Source organism: Aplidium turbinatum, chromosome 18 (genome assembly GCF_918807975.1).
Source record: "Aplidium turbinatum chromosome 18, kaAplTurb1.1, whole genome shotgun sequence".
NCBI lineage: Eukaryota > Metazoa > Chordata > Ascidiacea > Aplousobranchia > Polyclinidae > Aplidium > Aplidium turbinatum.
The window spans coordinates 5,681,976-5,695,079 of record NC_137489.1 but is presented as its reverse complement, the minus strand read 5'-3'; the positions used below and the strand labels follow the sequence as shown (position 1 = coordinate 5,695,079).

General features: G+C 37.9%; 1 protein-coding gene across 1 annotated transcript; it reads right to left on the bottom strand.

Annotated features, from left to right (window-relative positions):
* LOC145787675 (sodium/glucose cotransporter 4-like) lies at positions 1-12,958 on the bottom strand. Its single transcript, XM_082599469.1, has 14 exons — positions 12,803-12,958; positions 11,652-11,828; positions 10,912-11,076; positions 9,986-10,172; positions 8,552-8,757; positions 7,582-7,717; positions 6,922-7,038; positions 6,608-6,749; positions 4,058-4,226; positions 3,236-3,355; positions 2,650-2,745; positions 2,035-2,112; positions 1,141-1,222; positions 1-792 (listed from the first exon to the last, which is right to left on the bottom strand). The coding sequence occupies exons 1-14, from the start codon at positions 12,929-12,931 to the stop codon at positions 602-604; spliced, it is 1,995 nt and encodes a 664-aa protein (XP_082455595.1). The 5' UTR covers positions 12,932-12,958; the 3' UTR covers positions 1-601.
* Between the last annotated feature and the right edge of the window lie 146 nt (positions 12,959-13,104).

The window sequence follows — 13,104 nt, the reverse complement described above, 5'->3', positions numbered from 1 at the left end:
GATTGCTTAAATTTTTTTACATTTATGCCAGTGGCAGATGCGTAAATTAATAGGGATATACTGTATAACGGCATCACCGTCTGGATTTTAAATAAACATTCCAAGGGTGAATGGGGCTGAGCTTTGTGGGTCTAAAAGAGGCCTGCCCCAGGTAATATTGTGCTGTTTTATATAGAAATTTTGGAGGTACATGACCAAGCACTTCTGGAGCCTCAAAGTGGAGGCAACCTACTTTTAAAACTCGTGTTGTAAACAATGTAAGATATAAACAGTTATTGACATACATGAATCTATTTGTATTGGGAGGTCAGAAGAGCATTTTTGAATTACATTGAAGCTCAGACAAAACGCAAAAAAGACAACAATCACCTTGCTAGTGATAGCACAATACAGCCTACTATAGTAGTTCCCGTTTATTAAGCCCACCCCAAAACCGGACGTTTTTGGGCCCATATAGAGGGAGACATTTTCTATTACAAGAATGAATGGAAGTAATTCTGGACCAAAATGAGCTTAATAAGTAGATGGGCCTACTAACCGTGGGCCTGATAGGAGGAGACTACTGTAATAGACTACTACCGTATGGTACATGTATGCGAACTCAGCCATAGTAAGCAAACAGAAACACCATGACACAAAGCATCAATAAGCAGGCCAAGTTGACAATGAGGGAAGGGATTTTCTCCTCCCTGATATCTGTGATGGCAGGAGTTTCTTCCGAGGGTTTATTATTCTTCTGTTTCTCGTCCAGACCGCAGAACAACAAAAGTCCTTTCCACAGCAATGAACTTTCTGCTTGCAACAGAAAAATTGAGTTTGTTTAGCGGCCTTCACTTGAAGTTGTAGGCCTAACAACAACTTTTTAACAAAATTAAGCTATGGTGTTTAAAAGTAACCGACTAGTTAGATTTAAACGCGACAGCAGTTTATATATTTCATTAGCCAACAGTAGTAACAGTGATTGGCTATGTTCCATCAATCAGCTCCTCCAAAGAAAAACCCGTGACGAACCGTTTTTTTAACTTTTTCTCACTTTGATCAGCACTCGAATAACGCTGAATCACTATCGCACGTTAGAGCTACTTTTAGTGTTACTCAAGACGTTCTCTAATAAAAAAAAAAAACAGCACTACGTCACACCTGCTTTGGGCTGGCCTGCTTCACTAGTCTTCTCATAATCATCTTTCGTGTTGGCTTTGTTGTCTTTTTCAGCGTCGTCCATCTGCACGGAATAATTGTTTAAGCAGTTCAAATTGAGATCCTAGATTACTTCCTTGACCCTTGGATTATATCGACTTCCACGCTCTACTACAATGTCAAAATCGAATCGAGAAAATAATGTATCTTTAAATTGCTTGTGAACTAAGCAGCTCTCAATATAGCCTACCATGTAAAATCTTTTAAAATTAATGACGCCTTTTAAAAGCTTGACAAGACATAAACTATCGGCACTATTTTAGATCTCAGAATAAAATCAGATTTAGAAATCAAGCTATTGTTATGCTCTCCAACAATAGGTCAGTTGGTTAGCGCGTCACTTCTGAAACGAAAAAGCTTCAAAATCAAGCGGCGCTGGTTCAACTCTCGGGTTGTGCACTTGAGCAATGCACGTTAAGATCTGCTCTCCATTCAGTGGCACCTAATGGATGGAATAATTCCCCGGCAACAAGACTTCAACAATCGGAAACTCCACTTTGTCAATCTCGGTGATCGGGCCTGCGTCAGTGATTCAAAGCCTTTACCTACAAGTATGCGAAACTGCCAAGATTAAGCTTTGCAAGAAGCTTTTCCAGTCCGAAGATAAAGATTCAATCAATGGGCTATAAAGTTTCTGTCACCGTTTAAGTTACAGTAGGCTATATGAGGAATGTTGTCTGTGGAGAAAGATTAGGTGGTGAACTATCTTGCATTTGTAAAGTTTCTTAATATGCCTATATTCTTATGTAAACAACAGTGTAGTGTGCATTCGCTGTTCCCAATAGTACTGCGTGAATACAATTTTTGCATGGGTATCACAACAAGTAGTTATCTTACAATGTTTGTCACTTTAACTTTTTTCTCTTCTGCAGGAGGAGGTTTACTGAACCTTGAGAACCATGTCATTCTGCGAAGCTGAAAAAAAGAAGGTTCTAATTGCAATATCCAGGCAATACGGAAAACAAAGTGTTGTAACTACAGTATAGGCCAAAGTTTCGGCAAAAGTGTAAAACATGATAGACAACCATTTAGGTTTGACACCAGATATTAATTCGATAACACGATATTTAACACGATATTTCATAAATGAGTAAATTTTTAAACGTTAAACCTATTTGAAACCCAATTGCACATTAGCCTACATTGTTACTCTTTGCACAAAGGATGACGGACTATAACTATTCTAAGGAGTAAAATATTGGAAATAGGCTATCATGGGCAAATTGGAAGCAAAGGATAGGCTGTATGGATTAGTAGCCTATTCAAATGTTCAACTGTTTTATTCGCATCAACAGCGCGCGGGTACAAAAGATTGACACGGCGAGAGAGCACAAACAAACATAGCCAGGTCGAAGACTTTCTTGCTTATTATTTTCCTCATGAGCTATAGTGCAATTATTTTACGTTTAAGTTTTTTTATCATAGTTGCATGTAAAGAATATTCTTTTTCACCTTTTCTTTGCTGATTGGAGGAGTGATGAAAGATACGACGATAGCAACAATTGCGGTTATCCCAGCGAGAAGTATCGCGAAGTGTAAGTAATGCACCTGAGGCAATCAATTACATAAGTCATTTGCTAGACACTGTGGAAGAAAGAGAGCTTTGAAATATTATCACCAGGGCCGTTACAAGGATAATTTTGGCCCGATACTAATAATAAGCCTAAACTCACAAACAAAGCACCTCTATGCCAAAACCATTATTCCATTACAGCACTCCAAAGAGTACGCACTACGCAGTATTTCCTCCTTTTTCCGGCTCGCTTGAAAAGTTTACGGACCCAGGCCCAAATGTTTTTCTTGGGCCTCTTTTTTATTTTATCAAATTGCAAGCTTAAGCTGGGTGGTTAAAGATCTAAACAAAGTGGATGGGAAGGCAAGGAAGCCAATCGTCGTGTCAACATTCGGACATGACATGTGACAGAGCAAACCAACATTCGGACATGCTTTATTATCACATAATAGGCATTTTGTCACTCAGATTTGGTAAGTTTAATCGAGACTTGAAAGTTGAAACCTTTATCTTGTTCAAGCTAACCTTATACAAAATAGCAGGTCGGTATTCTTCCTGTCCACACAATGGCGCACCATAAGCAAAGTCCATGATCATTCGGGTCAACCCAGAAACCAACCCCACCATGAGAGCCCAAAACGCCCCCTAAAAAAAAAAATTTTTTGATACAAAAAAACATAAAAACACAAACACGCTCATGACAAATTCAACAGAAAAAGAACAAACGATAAAGGAGCAAACGAGCAAATGACAAATTTCATATTTTCTGCAAGTTCATCGTGTGAAAAGAAGAGAATGGTTTATAAATCAAACAGCTATCTGTTATTAAAGCTACTTGTGTATAATCGTTGATTGTACGCCTATTTGTAGCCTAAAGAGATCAATAAATTATATTTTCCATTAATGTAAAAAATTATCGAAACTTATTTGAAGAACTACTGTATTTTCTAGAAAGAATAAATTTACTGTCAAGCTGATATCAAGATACGTTTTTGAAGAATTTCCTAAATAAATCGATAATATATTTATAAACTTTCTGTAAGCCTAGATCATAACCTATTAGTGTTATAGTAACAAAATGAACTATGCACTTTCCAGCTATTATTAAATTAACCACCGCAAACCTATTTCTAACAAGCGCTTTTGTAGGCTATTAATAGGCGGGTTGTGCCAAGCAGCTGAAAAGTGAACGAATGCCAAAATTACTGCCGTACCAAACAACCAATGACAAATGGAATGCTTTTGTAAAAACAACGTAACGTGTACATATGGTAACAGTAAGTAGGTTAACCATAATTTTACACCATTTCAGATTTCTATAAAAATCAAACTACTGTATAGTTTCACCGGCTCATTTAGGCGAGGCCATAGGACAGCCATAGCAAATATAACCATGACTGGAGGTCCCAAGTAACTTGTAATGGATTGGATGTAATCGAACAACTGGCCACTGGAGAAGCTCTGGACAATAGGAACCCAAGCTATGCTGATTCCAACCATGAACAAGATAAAAATTCTGCAAAACAGTGATGTTGGGTCATGCAATATTCTCAAGTTTTTTGTCGTATCCAGGCCTGGTGGTTGAAGATTTAGATTAAGTGGACGGGAAGGCAAGGATGCCAATCTTCGTGTCCACCTTCAGGCATGCCTTTAAGTGTCCTGCCAAAGACACAACCGCATGTTCTTGAGCTGTGTCGAACCGGCGCCTTTTCGAACGTCGTTCCAGGGCTCTCACCACTCGGCGATGCAGCCGACTTTTTCAAGTTACGACATTCAAAGCAATAACTTATTTAATTTCTAAAATGAAGTGTAATAATTTAGCCTACTTTGTGATGTTCTCCTCAACTGTCAATGCAAAGCAGCTGAATGCCGACTAATGGCCAACAATGCGTGCCGTTCACAATAACGATGAGCCTCAACACTAGACTATAGAAACTATCAATCAGAATACTATAAAAGAATGACCTACATTGCCGTCGACCCTAAAGAGAATTAAGAAACGACAATCTCCTGCGAACGCAACAGTGCAAAAGCATATTTTAGTGCTGATGAGGCCACAACAGCTGCTGCTTAAAGCCTCCGCCTTTTCACGATCGGCAGTTAATGTGTAAAACAACGGATTGACTTGAATCAACTTTAAATATAGATTTGTAGACTCAAATGCAATAAAATAGAGAGTATCACATTAAATTGACAAATTTAATTTGATGACAGAGCTTTTACCACACCATTGCGGCTTTGTCGCTTGTCAGTATACTATAACTTATTCTCATGCAAAGAAATTTATTTTCACACGAGTCAGTTCAATCATATATAGCTAAATATCGATTTCGATCAGCTGGAAGCTAGAATTCAGGGGTGACGAACCTTTTAGCAGTCGCTGGCCACTTTGTCAATTACACATGAGTTATCGGGCCACACAACTTTTTAATCGTAACCTACTATGAAATATTTTAGAAGCGACTCAAGATATTATTCATGAAAAGTAACAAACGACAGATGAAAGTAATAAAATCCACACAGTTGAAATTATCTTACGCAGAATCGAAACATACAACAGTAAAAAATCGACCAAAAATACAAGGTGAAGTTGGTGAATAGTGTTTTCACAACTTTACCTTAGCCTACAGCTTTCCTATTTTATAACTTTAATCCCTGAAAGTTAGTGTTTAGGGCAAGAAAATAGCAAAGGAAAGGTGTACCAGTGAAGGCATAAAACAGCTTTGAGATGTCTTTAATGCATGAGCGATTGTCAAATTGTTTTGCGAGCGGCATAAAATTCTTTGACGGGCCGCATGTTCGTCACCTCTGAGCTAGATCATCTTCAGTTAAGCTTATTCAAATAGAAACAGCTTATTCCATTTGAATAAGCTTAACTGAAGATGATGTAGTTTCTAGCTGATCGTAATCGATATTTAGCTATATATGATTGAACTGACTCGTGTGAGAATAAATTTCTTTGCATTACAAGACATGTAAGCAGTGCCGGTCTTAGGGTATTTCGGGCCCTGTGCGGAATATTCTTTGCGGGCCCCAATGACAATGATCCAATTCAGTAGCGTAGCTAGGTATTTTGAAAGGGGGGAGGAGTGGTTTGACGGTCGGCGGGCGAAGCTTGACGGCGTCATCACCGAAGGCAACACCCAGCAGCGGGGGGTCTGGGGGGCCTACCCCAGAAAATTTTGAAACATTACTTTGAATTTGGGGCTTTCTGAGAGCATGTTCAACAAAAATTTGGGTATGAATATTAGCCTACTGTAAAATGGTGCTGTCTGGTGGCATAGCGAAAGGATAAGATCATGCTTTCTTTGTCATTTTTCGGAAATAAAGCTATGTCTCTATGTTGAGTCTGGATGCAACCTATTTCGTCCCCTGAAAAATTTGTACCCCGATTTCGTACCCTGAAATCGGAGTAACAAAATTAAATTTCGACCTATTTCGTCTCCTGAAAAGATCGAGAGAAATTTTGAAATGTTTGCGGAAACTCCGATCAGCGACTTCGGCTCTGTTGTTTTTTTTTCTCGATCTTTTCAGAGTACGAAATGTTCAGGGGACGAAATAGTTTGCACCCGTTGAGTCTCTATGTTTTCTTGTTGCTAATTCCTTTGTTGAATTCAATTGTTGAATTTTTCCATTGGAAATGACAAAATTACAGCATTTTCTGAGTAAATTGCGGACCCCTTAATTTGCGGGCCCTGTGCGATCGCACGGTTTGCACACCCCAAAGACCGGCACTGAACCGAGTCGTTCATATCAAGCATTGTGGTGGGTTTGACACCTGTCAGAAGATACTTCATTTTCTTGATAGGCTACTATATTCTCATTTATTCAAAGTAAAATTTTAATGAGACGTTCAGTGACAATGTTTTATCTTGGAATGCAATAATCCACAGTTACCTTCCAACAATCATGAGTTCCCATTCATTTGCATTTTTACGAAACTTCTGCCACAAATCGCAAGTGAACAATGTGGATCCACTGTTGAATACCGACGTCAGGGATGACATCAGAGCAGCCAACATGCAAGCTAGCAACAATCCTGTCAGAAAAACGCAAATTATTTAATGTAGGCTATAGGTTTTTTGAAATGATTTTAAGTTTGCTAGTGTGTACAACTGATTAATTTGCAGCGATAAACAAATGAAATTTTTTCGGCTTCTTTGGCTATTAAACAACATAATTTCTAAACAATTATAGAAGAATTAATTTACCTTTTAAACCAGTTGGCATGATCTTTAGTACCAGGGTTGGATAAGCAATGTTCGAACACCCCACGTTTGTTCCACAATATTTTTTACATTCTGATGGCACTGCACAACCCACGGAGTCTAATACAATACGACATGGAAGAATTCTTTTAAAAGCGTTTCGATAGAATTTGCATGCACGAATATAGTGGCCTACTTTCTCAATTGGTGATAAGTTTAAAAAGCTTCAAAATCAAGCGGCGCTGGTTAGACTCTTGGGGTGTGCGCTTGAGCAACGCACGTTAAGGACTGCTCTCCAATCAACGACACTTAATGGATGGAATAATTCCCCGGCAGCAACAATCAGAAACTTCACTTTGTCAATCTCGGTGACCGGCCTTGCGTCAAAAGCCTCTAAAATCAAACCATTTACTAAACATATTTAGGAATAAGTGACAAATAAGATAGACTACAATAAGGGCTTGTACAAGTAAATCTTCTAGGATAAAGCATGAGGAAGGGTATTCAGAACAAAAGTAAAAGTATAAAGAACAAGACAAATAATAACCAAGAAGGGCAAGAACGTGTAGCCCACACAATAGGCTAAGCTAAGAACTCGTTCTAATTTAAAAAAAATGCTTACGTAACAAATCTTTGATAAAAACTTCTCTCGTTGTGACTCACCAGGAAATGCAACCCTGCTAATCATTCCCACCATCACCATCATATACATGGGAAGAATCTTCATAAATCCAGCAGCAACGCATCCAGCTTTGGCATGTGTGAGGTTCTTTGCGGCTAACGTACGCTGGGCAAGGACCTGGGACATACCAAAATTTGAGATTTTATTTATTGAAACAACATGATCAGGGACGTGCAGAAGGAGGCATGAATTAGTGGTGGGATACTGATGAGTCCAGCCTCGGAGGAAACACGTGTCTATCGATATCAATTCTTGCTAGGCTGCACTTAAATGCCAAGAAGCTGAATCTAGGATATTATTTTTAGTCCGTTTAACAGTGGACACAAAAATGGCTCTTCTTGCCTTCCCGTCAATGCCAATCGTACCCATACGGAGTAAGTGCAAGTGCTACAACAACTGTTAAAGTGCAAGCCCAATAGTACTACGACAGTTTATCGAACGACTATTGATCGAATGACAGTTAATCGAACCGACAGTTTATCCTAACCCAACCCTAACTCAACCCTAACTCAACCCTAACCCAACCCTAACTCAACCCTAACAATAATCCTAACCCAACCCTAACCCAACCCTAACTCAACCCTAACTCAATCCTAACCCAATCCTAACCCAACCCTAACCCAACCCCCAACCCTAACCCTAACCCTTGAATTTTCCATTGCATATGTGCATTAGAATTTTAGATAAAATTTGTTTCGGGAGATTCGTCGTTCGATAAACTGTCGTTCGATTAACTGTCGTTCAATAAATTGTCTTTCGATAAATTGTCGCGTCACCAAGCGCAATGCTTTCAACCTCTATCCACAGCAAGCTACTTGAAACTACGTTAAAAGAACGACACAGTTCTCATAATGCAAGACGTAATTCGACGTACCAATGCGTGAATAAACCCGATGTAAAACTTCGTAGAATTCACACAAAATAACACTTTTATTTTGTGTTTAATTTCACCTGATCTGTGCACCAATACCATGTAGCGATGATGGTCAGGCCGAATGTTAAACCAGGCCATGGCAAATCTGCCGTAGCTGCATCACGAAATACGTGAAATGAATCTTCTCTGGGATAACCGCATGTTGTGTTTTCTAAGAGTAAGCTTGGAATCGCTTTCATGTATTTTTCTTCCAGAGCACCGTATCCTCCAACATAATCGAACGCTGCAAATCAGTTTGTGATGTATTTTAAAGTGTAATTGTTCCGGACAATTATTCACCAAATCAAACGTCATATAAAACCGTTATGGTCTACTTAACCTAGCTGGCATCTTACGTCATGGAAATTGCTAGAAAATGTCCAAATATTGCACCATCGGTCGTAAGACCTGATGAAATATTGCATCACTACCTTTGAACACCGGTTTGAATTGCGTGACAATGTCTTTCGTTATGACGTCACAGTACTGCGTACGTGAGTTTGAGATATTGAAAATTATTTTCGTCATTCGTAAAATTGTTGCTTGAAAGTGAGTCGCAAATTTAACTGTTTTGCTTATTGCTTGCTAGCTGGACAAATTTTCCGTCTTTTATCCAAGTAATCTGTTCTGTAGTGACAAGTTTTAGTGGTGTACGGCGTTGCATCCCATTTTTGACAGCCAGGTGGCTAATTTTACAGAAATACAATTTTGAATAGACGTTTCAAAGGAGTGTTTCTTTTTCGGTCATTACATACAGACGAACGGATTCGGGAATCTTATGTTACAATTTTCCCACGAAGAGATTATGGTTTACCGCTGTGACCATAAAAAATAAAAGACGTAACTTGTTAGCTGGTAGGCCAAGAAGCACTAGAAGCACAAAAAAAATGAAAGACGAACGGATTCGGGAATCTTATGTTACAATTTTCCCACGAAGAGATTATGGTTTACCGCTGTGACCAGTAATACAGGATCATGCAACATTACATTTGTGTCATTGTGCGAAAAACTGTTGTCATAGAATTGCTTGCAAGACAAATTAACAGAAACTCTTTACGTTTTCACAGAATAGTTACACAATTTCTATCTTGAGAGCTTTCATGAAAACGTTGGCTAAACGTTTGGATCAATTAGGCTATATACGCCTTCTTATGTAGAGATGAATGCGTATTATTCAGTCAGGGATGTATTTTCCTCAGCCAATGTGCGATTTTTTCCTCAAGAAGGTTAGAAATGCAAATTTGAAACATGAATTTTATTTAAATAAGTGCTTTCAGTGTCTTGTTTGTACTTTTCCAGAAACTAAAAAAGCCGCTTTTACGGTGGCGAAAGGTTTATCAATAAATTATACAAATTTCCATTGACTGATTTTGTTTGATTATTGCTCATACGTATAGGCCTTCTACTTCTGTGTGTCATAATGTGTGTTCTCTATATAGTCTAAAACTTCAGATAAAGAAAACGATGCTCACATAATATCATCATAACGACAGCTCCTCCAATCATAATGAACGTTTGCACTGTATCTGTGTATATGACGGCTGTTAGACCCCCTGTTACCGTATAGAGAGCAGTGATAAACAATAGGACAATCATGGCCACATATATGTTCCAACCCAGAGCCACTTGGATAAATATAGCTCCGGAAAAGAGATCAGCCTGCAAGAATAGTAGGAAATCAATTTGTGTACGGTACATTAGAATATTAAATAATATTCCAGCATGTAAAGTTGGTTCTTTTAGATTGATTCAACGTCTGCAGACAAGTATGATAAATAGAGAGATTTTATTAGCTATAAAATTATATAATATGTAAGATAGCTATAAGATAATAATTAAGCCCTAATTGCTATTATTCTATTACTGCATTATTTACTACAAGCAGTAAAAATGTGGTTAAAATAACATTTACCAAACGTACGTTACTTAAGAGCCGGGCAGTTGAGCGCATAATTTGAGCCAGGTACCATCAAGACGCTCGATCTTCCAAACAAGACATTTTTAAAGATAATAATAAAACTTCAAAAATGCGTGATATTTTTTGTTTTGTTTCAAGACTCCCTAAAAACAATCCGGAGCCCAAATCCCAGGTTTGAACCCAAAAATATTCCTTAGAGACCCTTGGCAATGTTATTGCTCTTGAGAACAATGTCCCGAGGTTATTGACCTTTCATGCAAATGCGACAAATAAATATTGAAAACTTTTCCATACTGCTTCATTACATAGCTTACGTGAAGTAAGCATTTAACACTGATTTGCAAGAAGATACAATGAGGGTGGACAGGTAATTTTGATAAACAAACAATAAATTTTGATAAATAAACATAAACAAACAAAACTCAGCAACAACATTGCATTTAACATCATAAAAACAAAATAGAAAAAATATATAATCACCGATATCTTTGTGAAGATGTACAGCAGGAGGGAGAGTACAGACATGTACATCTGGATCCGCTCTCCGCCAAATCGCTTCCGTAAATATTCCGGCATTGTTACCACCCCAGATGCAATGTAAATCGGAGCAAAAATCCAACCAAGAAAGAAAAGAGTCAACATAGCCTGAAAAAATAATAAAACGTCTATACAACGTAAGAGTAATATTTAACCAATCAAAGTTTAAATTTTTTCTTAAAATTTAATTGCCGGTGGACAATGCGATTGACAAACGTCATGAGAGTATTTCTAGTTATGAATTCAGAAATTGCAAAACATATGAAACATTTTGGATTTGGCAACACGATGCAGTTACGTCTGATTGCTGTGTTCTTTTTATTAAACAGTAAATAGATCAAATAAAAGAGCAAACTTTTATAGCTGCCTTAAAACGTTCAATACCGCAATTTTCTTTATCCAAAACCTCTGTCATGTCAACAAATGTTTGTTGTTCAAACAGACAACCCATATATAGTTTTTAAGGTTGTTGTAAATTGAGATTGAGGATCTGCTCTGTTTACTTGCTGTTTGATCTATCAATTTTATGCAGTAAGTTTGTTTCAAAGTCATTCCAGTCTGCTGTTTGAAATTGGATTTTTGAAACAAATGAACAAAACAATTCCTACTAAAATAAGCGACCAGCTTTAACAAACAATTAAATAAAGTTTGAAATTTGATGACGTAAATTTTGTTCATCTCACATTCCATTCAAACGCTCCAACAGCAATCCCTCCGGCTGCTCCAGAACCAGCCAGGCCCACAAAGCTCCCACTGCCAATGTTGCTACTGAACAAGGATGCACCAATTGGAAACCAGTTTACGTTTCGTCCAGCAAGAAAAAATCCATCTACATTGCTCCTGTCTGTCTTGCACATCACCTGTGTTTGCAACACAGCATTGACATATTTAGTATGTTTACATTAATAAGCAATAAAACGGTGAAATAATAAAACAACTGGCATAATATGTTTCTGCTTTTACTTTCGCATGTATTAATTAGAATTAGATGAACATTGCAACTACTGCTAGAAGCAGGGCCGGATTTAGCTGATGGGGGGCCCGGGGCACTTTTAGATCGGGGGCCCCGTGCAAAAACATTTTTCAAGCCTTTGGCGCGAAAAATCACCTCTACGTCTACAGTAGCATTAATCCAGCACTGCACAGCATTTTGCAGAAACTTTAAAGCCTGAAAAGCAAAAATAACATAAAATCGCATTTTTTCCACGTAGGGGCCCTTTAAAAGTCGGGGGCCCGGGGCACCTGCACCCTCTGCCCCCCTTAAATCCGGGCCTGGCTAGAAGCTGTAATATCTATGAAGAGCAAATAAACTTTTCAGTAATCCCATTTAATAATAACTTGATGGGACATGTCTACCTAATGCTGAGTTGTGCGTTAAATCAATTAGCTACGGACACAGTTGGAGAACAATTATATTGTAGCTTACGTGAGCTCTTCAGGTTGCCGCAACATATTTTCAAAATTTTACATTGAGTTAGATGAAAATTTAACTTAAAGTGCAATGTTTCTTATAAAAAGATAACCTGTTAATGCTATCATAATTACTGTTTCAGACATTTCATACATAGAGCTATAAGATTTGGTCTACCTAACTATATTTGGGTTGGTGAATATCTGAACTTACGTTGTTACCAAGGTTATCCTTAAAAATTAAAAGCATTATATAATTATTTTTACACTTAAAGCATGCGATCATTTCGGTTTTGCACATTTTGTTAGTCCAAATGAAGAAGTTAAGTTCAAATATATTACAAAAAAAAATACGATAAGCATAATATAGCACTACTTAGCTAATCGCAAAAGCAAGGTATAGGCCAGAGCATATAAACCTTACAATGATTCCGATGAGCAAAATGAAACCCATGTACACTCCAATCACTGCATAGTCTGCTGCTTCGAGACCAGGAACGTCATAAGGATCCGGAGTTGTTTCCATGACAGTTGAAATCATGGTGGTATCCATAGCTACCGTTTCCAGATTCTACTAGCCAACTTATTAATTCTTATGGTAGAATTCTGTAACATCAGTTTTGGTTATTTTCCTATTAAACAGGGATGCGCAAACTATTCATTCCAATTTATTTCTGACCGATAATGGCAAAACTTCCACAGAAGCTTTCTCACTCCAAGGAGTTT